At 36.0% G+C, this 15,975-nt stretch overlaps 1 protein-coding gene across 1 annotated transcript; it reads left to right on the forward strand.

Moving 5' to 3' along the window:
* Nucleotides 1–11,483: 11,483 nt before the first annotated feature.
* Nucleotides 11,484–14,918, forward strand: LOC112715886 (probable serine/threonine-protein kinase WNK7). Its single transcript, XM_025767705.3, has 8 exons — nucleotides 11,484–11,743; nucleotides 11,972–12,108; nucleotides 12,212–12,249; nucleotides 12,450–12,677; nucleotides 12,772–12,992; nucleotides 13,178–13,335; nucleotides 13,436–13,874; nucleotides 13,958–14,918. Exons 2-8 carry the CDS (start codon nucleotides 12,013–12,015, stop codon nucleotides 14,740–14,742), a joined length of 1,965 nt encoding a protein of 654 aa, XP_025623490.1. The 5' UTR covers nucleotides 11,484–11,743; nucleotides 11,972–12,012; the 3' UTR covers nucleotides 14,743–14,918.
* Nucleotides 14,919–15,975: the final 1,057 nt, after the last annotated feature.

Raw genomic sequence — 15,975 nt, forward strand, 5'->3', positions numbered from 1 at the left:
CCGTTGAGAGCGCGCCAATTGGAGTTCTGTAGCTCCAGAAAATCCATTTCGAGTGCAGGGAGGTCAGATTCCAACAGCATCAGCAGTCCTTTTGTCAGCCTTCTTCAGAGTTTTGCTCAAATCCCTCAATTTCAGTCAGAATTTACCTGAAATCACAGAAAAACACACAAACTCATAGTAAAGTCCAGAAATGTGAATTTAACATAAAAACTAATGAAAACATCCCTAAAAGTAGCTTAAACTTACTAAAAACTATATAAAAACAATGCCAAAAAGCGTATAAATTATCCGCTCATCAACAAGCCAAAGGCACAAACAAAGTTGTATTGGCCAGGTTAAAACACCGACTATAAAAAGCAAAGGGAGCATAGACAGACGAGCTTTTCCAAGTCTTGTGGGCATATCGGACAACTCCCCACTCAATAACTAGGAAATCCCCTTTCTGACTTGCTTATGGCATAGAGGCCATGATTCCAATAGAGATTGCTGAGGAATCTCCAAGAGTTAGATTTTATGATAAAGTGATCAATGTCCTAGCACAAAAAGAAGAATCCAACCTCCTCCCAGAAGTTCGAGAACAAGTTCAAGAGAAGCTTCACCATTAACGACCTCATTCTGATTCAAAATGACATCGGAGTTCAGAAGTCGAGCAAAGGAAAACTAGCTATAAACTAGAAAGAACCTTACAAGGTTGTCGAAGTCTTAGAAAAATGTTACTATAAAGTGTTCGACTTAAAAGGGAATGAACTCCCAAGGTCGTGGAACGCATGTAACTTAAAAAGGTATTATAGTTAGAAAGCACACCTTACTCCCTGGTGTACTCTTTTTTTCAACTTCATGATTTTTTCCTGAAGGGGTTTTAACGAGGCACCATAGCAAGAGCTAAGGGTAAAAAGAAAATCCTTAGTAGCAAGCCGACATATGTAAATCTTTTTCCTTTATCAATAATGATTCATTTTCTACCAAATTTCCCATTCAAACGTATTAATTTAAACTTAAAAAAACACAAAAATCATTGCTCGATCTGAATGGTCGGCAAGATGAAGCGACGAGATACAAATTAGTGTAAAAAGTTATATAAATAGTTCATGGCCAGACCTTAAACAAGTCGGACTGAAAATGAAATGTAAGAGTAACTTGATAAAGTCTTATTACTTCAAGTCGGAACTCAAACATCTAAGGAAAAATAATACTTATATATGAAAGGTCCAGAAATGACAGATCTACTTCACCGACGTCTTTTCTAACTTAGCAAAAAGCAGCATTGAAAGTTGTCGAAACAATGAAAATTTTTATTCAATTAATAGCTGTACTGACTAAAGAAAGACGTTCAAACAACACACTCATTCATGCCAAAAAGCCACTGTTAGAATAGTGGAAGAAGGTTTTTTTTAATAAAAAAAACTAAAGTTGTTCAAACTATAATTATTACCAAAATTAAAATTGTTCATAAAGACCCACAGGTCAGACCATTCAAAACTTGAAATCATAGAGGGAGGAGTTGTTCTCCAGTTGCGGCATCCTTAGGCTGAGTAGAGGAGGTCAGAATAGAATCAGACACCGGCACAGCAGAAGATGTGAGGGTTGCAGAAGGAAGGGGTTCACCATCCACTTGAGGAGCGGGAACTCGAGAAGCCTGCCCGAGTTGTGCCCTCGAGGTCTTTGGATCAGGCATAGGAGTGTCCTTCTCATTATCTGGGGCATGAACAATCTTCTGTCCACCACAATATTGTCAGGGCTAATGAGGGAGAGGTCCGCCTCGGGAGCGACAACGTAGACCATCTCGTCCATACATTTGGCTATGGTTTCCTCAAGCTTCGCATATTTGTTTTGGGATTTAGTGACCTCATCAACCAAATCAAGCTTCTTTCTAAAGACCCTGGTATAACCTTCCTCCACCTTCTTCTTTAACCCCTCTGCCATAGCTAAAGAGGCCTCTGCCTGCTTTGCTCTAGCCCAAGCTTTACCAAAGTCGGAAATCAAAGCCTCATTTTCTCCTTCTGACTCCTTCTTTGACTCCCTTAAGGATGCCATTTCAGCCTATAAATTAGCCAAAGAGCTCTAAGTAGCACTGAGGGGAGTTTTATCTAGCTCCCTTAACAAAGTTGCGTAAATCCCAACCGTCCAGACTCCACCTCGAGCCATAAGCTAGAGATGGGACTTTATGATGACATCATCCATACTGATAAAACTATGGGAAATGATGTGTTTCTCACTCCAAACAATGGCATCAAAGCCCTGCTCATATATACCCCTCGAGTCTAAAATCTTATGTTTTTTAGGGTTTGGCTAGGGATTAGAAGGTGGAGGACAAGCTGTTTTTTTGGCCTTACTAGAAGGAGGAGGGGTTGGCTAGAGAGCTGGATTGGACGTAATATTTAAAGAGGTTGAGGCGTTCGACTCCGACTTAGAGGGTTAGGGGAGATCGACAGTTTCACTGGCTTCTTTCAGTTATATGTTTCGAACAATAACATTTTTTCTTACTGTCCGAAGTGTTTTCATTGCGGCCGCTTGGGAGCCATTTTATTTGTACGACATCAAAGTCAGATCATGTTAGCCATAAAAAATAAAGTCAACAAAACTACATTTAAAAAAATGAGAAGAAGACTACCTTGTTCGAATTAAAGTTGGCTGGAATTCCCTAAAAACTTATTGATATCCAGATAAGGAGCTTGGCCTCAACATTCGTGGAATAGATCGACTACACTCTCTTCGATCTCATCTAAGTCTTCCATATTATACTTAATTATTACAGGATATTCCTCCGAATATAAAGAGAAAACAAGCTTATCCTCCTCACTAAGAAAGAAAGGTCGGGCACCCTCAACATAACGGATCTTAAAAAAGTAGCTTTTAAAATCGTGGAAAGAATCGTCAAAGATAACAAAGACTTTTCTCCGCTGGACATTTCGGAAGGAGACCCATATTTGTTTTTTGAAATTGAAAGGCTTGGTAAGGACAAAAAGATAAAAGAATACCTTAAGAGAAGGTCAGACATCCATTTCCTAATAAATAAGTTGGTATATTTTTAAGAAACCCCAAAAATTGAGATGTAATTGGGTAGGGGCAACATTAAGCCCTTAAGGACCTCAATTTTAAAGTCGAAAAAGGGAAGTCTAACCTTTAACTTGATAAAAAAAGCAATCATACACAGAGATGAAGTGATGTTCTGACCTAACAATTAGGAAAAACAGACCCTCTCTTCAGGATCGGCAACAATAATCCATAACTCCTGTCATTCTTTCGATTCAAACATAACCTATGATGTCTACGAAAGGTTTCAGCATACTCATTATCAATAGCAGGGGCAAGAGTAAGAACAGATATATCTACCCAAGTCAAGTCAGACACGACTTTAGACGACATGTTGTGAATTACTGATCGAGACATAAAAGCTATACTAATAATAGAACAAAACAAAAATTCATCATCACAAATTGGACAATAACAAGAATCAAGACAAATGATTAGGAGATTGGGTCATCTTCAAAAATCGTCTTCAACCTTCCAAATGCAAAGAATAAACAAACACAAGCATTTAAAAATTCAAAAAAGGTCGGGTCAACGTCAACCAAGAACATCAGGAAACCCTTCCAACATACAACAGTTATATTATATCTCCAAAATGTGGAGATAACACCATCTTCCATAAGAAAATTGCACCATTTGGGGGCAATATAGAATAAAACCCCACATTTAGAATCATAGCAACAACAAAAGAAATCAATTAAATTTCCAGAATCAAAATTGTAATCAAAGTGGTAAAGCAAAACAAAGAAAGCAGAATGCAAGAAACAGAGCAAGAAGAAGATAAAACCAACCTGGAAAGAAGAAATGCGAAATGAAAAAAGAGTACTTCAACAGCAAAGGCATGTACGCTCCAAAGTATCAAATGAATAAATGAAAACACCTAATCAAAAATTCAAGATAAAGAATTCTTGGAAGAAAAACAAATGTTGCGAAGAAATAGTGAGGGAAAGTGATTCAAAGAAACGAAAAAGAAGAAAGAAGAAGAAAATTGAGTATTTAGAAGATGTGGGGGAAAAGTGTCATTACACTTGGGAAAAGTTTCATTTCGCACCCTTCATTAATAGTGTGCACAGTTACCAAGGTAATCAAAGAAGGAATGTGTGTGATGTTGTGAAAAGATATAACATTTTGAATTTTAAAGAACGTCGAGTACCTGATTTGTCCTAGAAATGCAGTTTACCCGATGTGACGTGTCAACATCCTAAGCCACAAAATGCTCGAGTCCAACCTCATTAAAGCTCGGGGTTAAGTAGGGGAACTGTTCAAACCCTGGCTCAAAATGAAGCCAGACCCAAAAAGAATAAAAGCCCACCCTATAAAGGTGGCCTCCACTACTCCTACGCGACCTCATAACGGTCGGACGCAACAAAGATAGTTCAGCCCTACTTATCTGAATAAGTAACTACCTCCTAAGATATCTTCCACTCATTTAGAAGGGAGATCTCAACAACCTCCCTAGAAAAATAGAACAGTTATCCACCAATAAAGGTCGAACTACTCTAAAAGGTGGTTATCTATTCTACTATAAAAAAACTGACATCTCCAAGTATATTCCAGACCTAATCTACTAAAAACCTGCTTAAAGCCCTTGCTAACTTAACCATCAGAGTCTCTTGCAGGTACCACCCTCCACCACCTTATAAGGAACTCAGACGGTGGCACCTCGGCAACAATACAAGTCAGACGCTGCCTCAAAAAGGGTCTGGACCTTACGTCTAGGTCCAAACACAATCCAGTTTTAGGTAGCTCTCGGAACACCAAGAATATGCACTATTGAAAGGAATTTGACCTCATTTTGTCTCTAGTAACCTGAACATCCAACTGAAAGTGTTTTGTGCGATCATGAAGCACTGGATTTGCTATAAGAAGCACAATACTCATGTTGTCACAATAAATTGTTGGTGCTGTCTTCAAAGGGACTTGCAATTCTTCAAGCAAATTTTGCAGCCACACCAATTCTGCTTCACACGATGCTAGACTTCTGAACTCTGTTTTAGTGAAAGACCTACTAACAGTGGCTTGCTTTTTACAAGACCAAGACACAAGATTAGTGCCAAAAAATACACAAAAACTAGATACTGACCTTCTATCTTCAAGATCTATAACCTAATCTGAATCATTGAACCTATAAAGCCTGTAGTTACTATATTTTTTAATCAATAGTCCATGTTTTTTTTTGTACCTTAAAGATATTGAAGTACACGTATAGCTGCCTTTCAATGAGCAACCAAAGGATAATGCATAAACTAACTAATTTTACTCACAGCATAAGATAAATCAGGTCTAGTTGTAGTTAAATATTGAAATGAACCAACCTCAATTCTATATAGCTTCGGGTCTTTAAATTTTGCAGACCCAGAGGAGAGCAAATAAAGGGAAGAGACCATTGGTGTTGGCATCAGACTATCCCCTACCATGCCAGCTTTAGACAAAAGATCATTAATGTATTTAGTTTATGATAAATGTAAGCTGCCATTGTCTATTTTCTGTACTTTGACACCTAATAAATAATTAAATTCTCCTAAATCTTTCAGAGAGAATACATGATCCAATTACTGTGTCATGGTCTCTACATCAGTTGGTGAGCAACCAATTATAATTATATCATCTACATAATAAAGTATATACATAATAGAAGTAGAGTTTTGTTTAACAAATAAAAAAGTGTCATATTTTGTGCTTTTAAACTCAACATTGTTTAAAGTAGTACTTAATTTCATAAACCACTCTCTAAGTGCCTGTTTTAGTCCATATAAGGACTTATTCAATCTGTAAACATAGTTTGAGGACTGTTGTTCAAAATCTACTAGTTGTTTCTTATGTATGATTTGATGCAATTTTCCATTGAGAAATGCATTATTAAAATCAAACTGCCTCACTGTCTAATTCTTTGAAACAACAATGCTTAAGACTAATCTAATTGTAGTTGACCTGATTACAGAACTAAAGACTTGTTCAAAGTCAAATCCTTTCTCTTGATGAAAGCCTTGAGCTACAAGTCTGGTTTTATACTTTTGTATAGTGCAATCAAGTTGTCTCTTAATAGTAAATACCAACTTGCAACCTATAACTTTAGCCTCTTGAGGCATAGAAACCACTGTCCATGTATTATTCCTCATCAAGGCTTTATACTCTTCAATTATTGCTTATCTCCAATGAGAAAATTGTAAAGCATCCATGGCTGACTTTTGAACCTGTTCTTTACTGTTAGTGATAACAACAGAAGCAGATAAAGCTTTTCCCTTGTCACCTTGTGTTTTAGACCTAGTTAACATAGGATGAGTATTAATAGGTGAAAGTATGCTAGTATTACGTGATATATCAAAATGAGAAATGGTAATATCAATAGACTAAAGAGATGGATTATGCTGTGGTCTTATTACATTGAGAGAAATTTCTCTCTGAATATTTGGAGTAAGAGAGGTGATGAGCGGATAATTTGTACGCTTTTTGGCATTGTTTTTAGTGTGTTTTTAGTATGATCTAGTTAGTTTTTAGTATATTTTTATTAGTTTTTAGTTAAAATTCACTTTTCTGGACTTTACTATGAGTTTGTGTGTTTTTCTGTGATTTCAGGTATTTTCTGGCTGAAATTGAGGGACCTGAGCAAAAATCTGATTCAGAGACTAAAAAGGACTGCAGATGCTGTTGGATTCTGACCTCTCTGCACTCGAAGTGGATTTTCTGGAGCTACAAAAGCCCAATTGGCGCGCTCTCAACGGCATTGGAAAGTAGACATCCTGGGCTTTCCAGCAATATATGATAGTCCATACTTTGCCCAAGATTTGATGGCCCAAACCGGCGTTCAAAGTCACCCTCAGAAATCCCAGCGTTAAACGCTGGAACTGGCACCCAAATGGGAGTTAAACGCCCAAACTGGCACTAAAGCTGGCGTTTAACTCCAAGAAGAGTCTCTACACGAAAATGCTTCATTGCTCAGCCCAAGCACACACCAAGTGGGCCCGGAAGTGGATTTTTATGTCATTTACTCATCTCTGTAAACCTTAGGCTACTAGTTCTCTATAAGTAGGACCTTTTACTATTGTATTTTCATCTTTGGACATCTAGTTCTTAGATCATGATAGAGAGACTTTGGTAGCTATCTTCATTTTATGCTATCTTAGATCATTGGGAGGCTGGCCATTCGGCCATGCCTAGACCTTGTTCTTATGTATTTTCAACGGTGGAGCTTCTACACACCATAGATTAAGGTGTGGAGCTCTGCTGTACCTCGAGTATTAATGCAATTACTATTGTTCTTCCATTCAATTCCGCTTGTTCTTGTTCTAAGATATCACTTGTTCTTCAACTTGATGAATGTGATGATCCGTGACACTCATCATCATTCTCACCTATGAACATGTGACTGACAACCACCTCTGTTCTACCTTCGATTGGGTGAATATCTCTTGGATTCTTTAATCGGAATCTTTGTGGTATAGGCTGGAACTGATGGCGGCATTCAAGAGAATCCGGAAGGTCTGACCTTGTCTGTGGCATTCTGAGTAGGATTCAATGATTGAATGACTGTGACGTGCTTCAAACTCCTAGCAGGCGGGGCGTTAGTGACAGACGCAAAAGAATCGCTGGATTCTATTCCGGCCTGACCGAGAACCGACAGATGATTATCCATGCTGTGACAGAGCATAGGCGACGTAATCACTGAGAGGATGGGAGGTAGCCATTGACAACGGTGAAACCCTACATAAGCTTGCCATGGAAAGGAGTAAGAAGGATTGGATGAAGACAGTAGGAAAGCAGAGAGACGGAAGGGAAGGCATCTTCATGCGCTTATCTGAAGTTCCTACCAATGAATTACATAAGTACCTCTATCTTTATCTTATTGTTATTTTCGTTCATCATCATATCAATTGAGTTTGCCTGACTAAGATTTACAAGATAACCATAGCTTGCTTCATACTAACAATCTCCGTGGGATCGACCCTTACTCGCGTAAGGTTTATTACTTGGACGACCCAGTGCACTTGCTGGTTAGTTGTGCGAAGTTGTGTAATGCCATGGTATTGAACACCAAGTTTTTGGGGTTCATGACCGGGGATTATGAGAGTTGTGAAAAGTATTGTTCACAATTTCGCGCACCAAGAGGTATGTGAAATTTGTGAAGAGTGATCTGTTTGATTTTTTGCCAGTGAAGAAATAGTCTAAGCTAAACTAAGTGGTAATGTGGTTGAAGAAAAAGATGTATTAGAGAAAAGAGGAGCATAATCATAATTCATAGGATCAAACTTGTCAATAATTTAATAAGATGATGCAGTAAATAATTTATGATAGGAAAAATCAGACTCATCAAATTTTATATGTCTCGACATATAAACCTTATCATTAGGTGATAAACATTTATAACCCTTATAATTTGGGGAATATCCAATATGTGACCTACTTTTTAGTTTATGTTTATTGTAAAGTCTAAGCCAAGGGTAACAAGCACTGCCAAAAACTCTTAACATAGTATAATATGATTTTTGTGAGATTTATTTGACAATAATTTTTTTATGGTAATTGATTAATTAGAAAGGTAGCAATCATCATGGCCTCATCACAATAAATCAATGGCATTTTGGCTGTGGAAAGCATAGCAAGACTCATCTCAATTTAAGTATCTATACTTTTTTTTCTTCAACCAATTCATTTTGTTTTGGTGTATTAGAGCATGAGAATCCATGATAAATGCCTTCCTCTATCAAGTATTCAGAGAATTGGTGAGAGGTATATTTAGTTTCGTTATCAGTTTTTAGTTCTTTTATCTTACAATTTGTTAAGTTCTCAATATATGCTTTGTATTATTTGAAAGCCTTATAGACTTGTGATTTAATAGTAAGTAAAAAAGTACAGGTATATCTAGTAAAAATATCTATGGATGTCACATAATATCTATATCCTAAATGAGAGATGATGGGAGCTGGTCCCTAAACATTTGAGTATACAAGTTTGTAAGGGAGCAGTAAATTCAGTAATAGAGACACAAAAGGAAATTTTATGTATTTTTGTTTTATCACAATTTTCACACAATTTGAGAGATAAGTCTGAATTTGTATTGGATTCTTGAGGATGGATCAGATATAGTTGATGGAGGTGCTAGATATGCTGAAGGATTATGAAATGAATTTGTAGGAGGAAGAGGAGGAGGTATCGAAGTTGAATTTGATTGAGGAGCCATTGATGTTTGTGAAAAATTGTTGGTTCTTGATTGAATTTGAGATTGAGTAGGTGGAGGCACTTCTTGATTGAACTTGTGAAAATAACGCTAAGCTATATGACCTATACGTCCACATACCTGACACTGTGGTCTTAGAAATGTGTAGAAGGTTTTGCCTCCTCTAGGCATTCGTCCTCCACTTCTTCCTCTTCTACCACTAGTACCCTGTTGAAGTTGGGTATAATGAGATATGTGGTATGATTCATCAGATTTGCTTAGATCATAACAGTTTTAGATTTTTGATATTTTTTTAACATGTCATCATATGTTAAAAGAAATTTTTTCTACCTCACATAAGGTATAAATTTCTAACTTTGCATTAATGGTGGTAAATAGCAGTTGATACTCTTCTGACAATCCATCCAGAATAGCTTAAATCTATTTTTCAGGTTTAAGAGGCTTCCCCAATACAGCTAAAGTATCTATAGTGGTCTTAATCTTTAAGATGTAGTCAAAAGCTATAAGACTTTGTTTCTTGATAATCTTGAGTTGAGCTTTCAACTGTTTAATTCTGAATTCTATGGATTCTACAAAGTAGCTTTCAATTCTCTCCCAAATTTGATAGCTATATATACATCCTACCATTTTTGGCTTGATATTCGAATCAATTGAAGCTAATAACCATGAAATAAGATTCTGATCATCTTGAATTCATTGAGTTTCTTTATCAGATTTGATACTAGCTCTTTGATTTTCGTGATTGTCAAACTACCTTGGTATCTTTTCTTTATGCAGATGATCTTGCAATCTTTGTCCTCAAATGGTAGCAAGTGCTTACTGTTCCCAACTCTTATGATTATTTTTCCCAGTTTATCTTGATTCAGATTGAAAGGCCTTTGTGCAAGAATTTGTATTGACAATACACTGTCGATACTGATATTTAAATTATTAATTGCCATATTTGTTGAGGTTGTAAAATCAGTAGAAAGAAATGCCATGGATCAATCAACACCCAAACTCTAGATATCATAATAGAATTTTGAAAAGCATGCTTTGATTGCAAGAAAATCAAAACCTTTGTTCAATGAAGCAGAAGACTTAAGAGAGAACGAAAAGAAAGAAAGAGAATATAGAGAATTCAAGCTTATAGAATTGAACTATAGAATACAAAACTTCTTATACAACTCCTAATCAACTCAACAAAGCCTAATAACTAACTCTAACTAACTTCGACTACAATTCTATTGTCCTATTGCATAACTAACTCTTCTACTTTTTTCTTTGTTTGATATGAACTTTAGAATCTCTATACACTCTAATTTCGCTCTCCACAGTTGAGAAATTTAGTTTAAAATTTAAATTTATTATTTGTCTAAAAAATAAATAATAATTATTTAGAAGTATGAAGATATAACTTTTAAAAAAAACTAACAGCTAAAATTAATATACTTTTCAATAGGATTTTGATTAAAGTAATTTTCATAGATGCAACAATTTACATTGTTTTTCGATTAAATTATTTTTTTCTTATAAATGGTATAAGAAAAATAAGTTGAATTGCTTTCAAAGTACCTAAGAAATTTTTATTTAAGTAGTGAATATGAAATTATTACATTTTTCATGCGATACATCATACATCATTTGATATATAATATAGAGTTTAATTTTAATTTAGTAATAATGTAAAAAATTTTACATAGACATCTAATTAAATTTATCTATTTGGATAATTTTTTGAATATTAATTTTTAAAATTAGTTATTTTAAGTAATGTGGCATACATCATTGAATATATATAAAAATTTATTTACACTGATAAGGTATGAAAATTAAATTTATATATTAAATTAATTTATGGATAAAACTTGTTTCGATCTTTTTAGGGAACTAATAATAAGTAAAGATTAAAAAGAAGGAAAGTTTTAAAAAGATATAACTAAAAAAAATTAGTTTCAAGTTTTGTTTTTGTTTTTCTATGCAGAGCTAATTTATATTAAAAGATAGATATATCTTTTTAGTATATTTTGATGAGTTTTATTTTGATATTTTAATAATGTAAAAAATTTTAGATAATTATTTAATTAAATTGATATTTTAGATAACTTTTTAATAAATTTAAAAATTAATTAATTTAAAAATTAATTAATTTTAATTTTTTGACAATACAGTTTTGCATTTAAAAACATTATCAATATATAAAAATTAAACTCTATTTTAATATCTATTAATATTTGGTTCAAATAATTATAATGGTTGGAGGGGTAAAGTATAAATATTAAATAGAGGGAAGTGCGTTAGGGAAGTTATATCCGTTTTTAGAGTGAGCGGGAGAGAGAGACGTCTGTGTTGGTAAGAAGCGATTCATCGGGTACGACACCTCACCAAACCACACGACACTCCCTTCCCTTCCCAAATTTTCCTTTCCTTTTTTTCTTTCTCCTTCTCTCCCTTATCTGATTAGGGTTCCATTTTCTCTCTCTATCTGATGCCCCTTTCTCTCTCTAAACTCTACGAAATTCCTCCTGAGAAATTAAGCTCAGAAGGTCCTGCTTTACGGTACGCTGTTTTCTGTTTCCATTCCTTTTTTTTTATATTTTTTATTTTATGATCTGGATCATTGCATTGCATTGCATTGCATTTCCTCAGCTAACCCAATCTCCATCTATATGCATGCTTTTTGCTTTTCTCTGTGTAGATTTTAGAGCCATTCCCCTAACTTTCTACGTGTGTGCTACAATTTTAAAAATTGATATATTGGAAATTGTTCTTTTGATGTTTATGTAGGGTAGGGATTATAAATTTGTAGGAGGGTGTAGGTGTAGATTATGGTGGGAACATCAAGCTCAGACGAAGGTGCAGGGCATCCAGAGCCTCTTGATCCCGATGTGCTTGAAATTGATCCTACCGGTCGCTACATTAAGGTAATGCAATTCTCTGCATTCTTCATTATCATTTCTTTTTTGTATTGGACAAAACGTGGCCTCTCATGCATTGAGCTAATGCTGTTTTCGGTGTTTACAACAGTATAAAGAAATGATCGGCAAAGGAGCTTTCAAGACTGTGTATCCTTTCTTCTCCATTCTGGTTTTATTTGATTATTTTACTTCTATATTTAATGTTTTTCTTATTCAAAATATAAATGCATTTTGAATTCCAAGCCAATTTAGAAGTTAGGATAACAATGTGATGCATCTTGTAGCTAGGATTCAGATGAGTTTTATCGTATGAGAAGTTTTGTTTTCATTAATTTGTGGTCCATCAGTTACAGGGCATTTGATGAAGTCAATGGACTCGAAGTTGCTTGGAGCCAGGTTCGGATTGATGAAGTACTACAGTCACCAGATGACTTAGAGAGGCTGTACTCGGAGGTGCATCTCTTGAGGTCATTGAAACACAATAACATAGTAAGGTTCTACAATTCTTGGATTGACGACAAACACAGGACAGTTAACATGATTACAGAGCTTTTCACCTCGGGGAGCCTCAGACAGTAAGTTCCTTATCCTCTGTTGATGTATATAATATGGTTTTACCTTTTATTGTGAAATCAACCTTTGTGTTAGTGGAATTGATGTTTAATTTAGGTATTGTAAGAGACACAAGAAGATCAACATTAAGGCTATTAAGGGATGGGCAAGACAAATTTTAATGGGTTTAAGCTACCTCCATAATCACAGCCCTCCAATTATACATAGGGACCTGAAATGTGATAATATATTTATAAACGGTCACCAAGGAGAAGTGAAAATTGGAGATCTGGGATTAGCAACTCTCTTGAAAGAGGGTAATGCTAAGAGCGTAATTGGTATGTTTGTGTTAATCTGCAATTTTTGTTTCCTGTTAATTTATTTTCATCCTTTGTATTGTTGAAGCAGTAAGAAAAGTGCTCAGTAAGTTCTACCATCTCATAGCTTTAAAAGTACCAGGGGAATCTTTTTTTTTTTTCTAATTCAGATTCAGTTTGTATTTACACTTAGTTAACCCTGGTAGGAACTCCGGAGTTTATGGCACCTGAACTGTATGATGAAAGTTACAATGAGCTAGTTGACATATATTCTTTCGGGATGTGCATGCTTGAGTTGGTGACTTCTGAGTATCCCTACAGTGAATGTAGAAACTCAGCTCAGATATTCAAGAAAGTTTCAACTGTCAGTACAATTATTGATTATATATTTATTTTCTTCTTCTTTAGAGTAGTTTAGGAAATTTTTGTCATGTAATGGATACATATACACATTAATACTGCAGGGTGTAAAGCCCTTTGGTCTTTCTAAAGTCAAAGATCCAGATGTAAAATCATTTATTGAGAAATGTCTTGTCCCTGCATCTCAAAGATTGTCAGCTAAGGAGCTTCTCATGGATCCTTTTCTCCAAGCCAATGGTTCAGTAACAAATCGTCCTCTTCCATTACCAGATATTGTTCTTCCGAAATTTGGAGCCTTTGAAAATCGTTGCCTGATGTCAGAAGGTCCTGCTAGTGCACGCATAGGATCCATTCCCATGGATCCTGGTGGTACCAATGAGCTACCAGTGACTGCTGTATTTTATAATAATAATGGTGATGATGGAACACCTTCTCCATGTGTTGAGATACGAAGGCAGAAGGGAAGTGATATTTTCTTTCTGAGAGGCGAAGAAAATGATGAGAATTCAGTGTCTTTAGTTCTCCGAATAGCTGATCAGAGTGGTTAGTATAACTAGTAGCTTATTCTACTCCTAACAACTGTTTCCATAGTTTAATGGTAGAAAATTATGTACTCTTGCATGCAGGGCGGGCAAGGAATATCCATTTCATATTTTACCTCAGCAGTGACACAGCCATCTCAGTTTCAACGGAAATGGTTGAGCAACTTGATCTTGCTCAGCAGAATGTTAAATTCATAGCTGAGATAATTGACTTGTTATTGATGACTTTGGTTCCTGATTGGAAACCTTGTGTACCGGTTGATCATCTGGCTTCTCCAAATGTTAGATGGCCACACTCGAGCCAACAGAACAGCTCTGGGTTTTCAATGTTCAAAAATAGTTCGGAAGGTGGTAGCCAAACTGCAAATAAAAATGCAGGTACAACATTGATTTCAAGGTCAGCACAAAGAGGAAACAATGAGAATACAACTTTTCACAAGGCATGGTCTCAAGCAAGCATTGGTCTTCAAGAAGGAACAATGGCAGATGATTTGCGTTCCGAGATGTCGTATACTTCTGCAACGTCTAACTTAGCCGGCAAGAATTTGTCCATGGTTTCATTGGCTTCATTGGTGTCTGCTAACTCAGAATTTGCAGACTTGGGTCTTACTAGGACAATCGGAGGTAGTCAATCCTCGTTTGATTATGAAACTGAGGTATCACATGACATGGAAAGTGATGGTATGATGAACTCCTCCTCCACTCATCCCCCCGTTGTTTCTTCCGTGTCTGAACCTCAGGATGAGTTAAGAATAGAGTTAGCAAAGGTTGAACAGCAATACCAAGATGCAATTAAAGATTTATCAGAAAGGAGATACCTTGCCATAATGGAAACTAGGAAGAGGCTGGCGCAAAAGATGCCATTATAGAAATCACTTCAGAGTTCACTAATCCTTTTTTATAGTTAACGTTTGTGTCTCGTCATTCTTTTTCCTTCCTTGGAGGTTACAAGTGTAAATAGTACGTTCTATATGAAACTAATTCACTTATTAGTCTTATCATTGATTAATAATAAGCGCTAACACCGTGCTAAAATGTGCTATAATATGATTGAATCCAAACATGGTTGAATCCAATAATAACTTAACAATGGAAACTTAATTTTATTTGTGTATTTACTGAAATCGGTCTCTCAAATATTTTAAAAGTGGATATTTTAGTCTCTAAGAAAAATAAATATACAAATAAATTCTTAACTTTTTTTCCGTTGAACATAATAGTTTTCAATCTATTATTTGGTGTGACTCACTAACGGAGGATAAAATAGTCTCTGGTAGCTTTTTTCTTCCTCCTCTTCTCTACTGCTATCAACGTCTCTTCAGCTTAGAAATAATTCAGACCAAAAGAACACAGTGATGTCGTCGTCTTCGCACACGGTGTTGTCTCTGTCAACGACTATAAAAGAGAAATCTAAAACAGAGGGTGGTTGCAGTGGGAAGAGGGGAACGAGGGACAATCCAATTTGAGGAGGAAAGTGGGAGCACAGGAGAAGAGGAAGCGTGAAATGGTGACATTTTGGCTTGGGTTGAAGCCGTTAGTGGATTGTATGGACACGGCGTCTTTGGCATGCTCACCACCGGTGGTGGTGTGGGTGATGGTGATGTCTGGTATGAGGTCACAGGTGTTGTTGCTGCATCCTAGGCAAGGAGGGGCGTTGCAGGTGCCGCAGGAGGTGAAGCCGGTGAGGGAGCACTGGGTGAAGCCACAGGGACGGAAAATAGGTGGAGGAGACATAGTTTTTGTTGCAGTAGTCACTAGGATGACCAATGCTTTTGGTCTAAATGATTTCTGAGATGAAGAGACGGTAATGGCAGCGGAGAAGAAGAGGAAGAAGAAAGCCATCAGAGACTATTTTGTCCTCCTTGCCACGGATTGTTTTGTCCTCCTAATGGTAAAAAAATAATTCAAATTAATGATGAGCATATCAAGAATATTGTTTGAATATTATCGACCAGGTTTTTTTTTTGAGTTCATCGAAGAGAGGTTATCAACAAGTAAGGTGGACAGATAGAAAATGTTTATCGAGGACATGTCTTCGTGATCGAAGCAGCGATTCCATAATCGAAGCAAGTGAAAAGTTTTAAATGTTAAAAGCAGTTGAA

Source organism: Arachis hypogaea, chromosome 10 (genome assembly GCF_003086295.3).
Source record: "Arachis hypogaea cultivar Tifrunner chromosome 10, arahy.Tifrunner.gnm2.J5K5, whole genome shotgun sequence".
Lineage (NCBI taxonomy): Eukaryota > Viridiplantae > Streptophyta > Magnoliopsida > Fabales > Fabaceae > Arachis > Arachis hypogaea.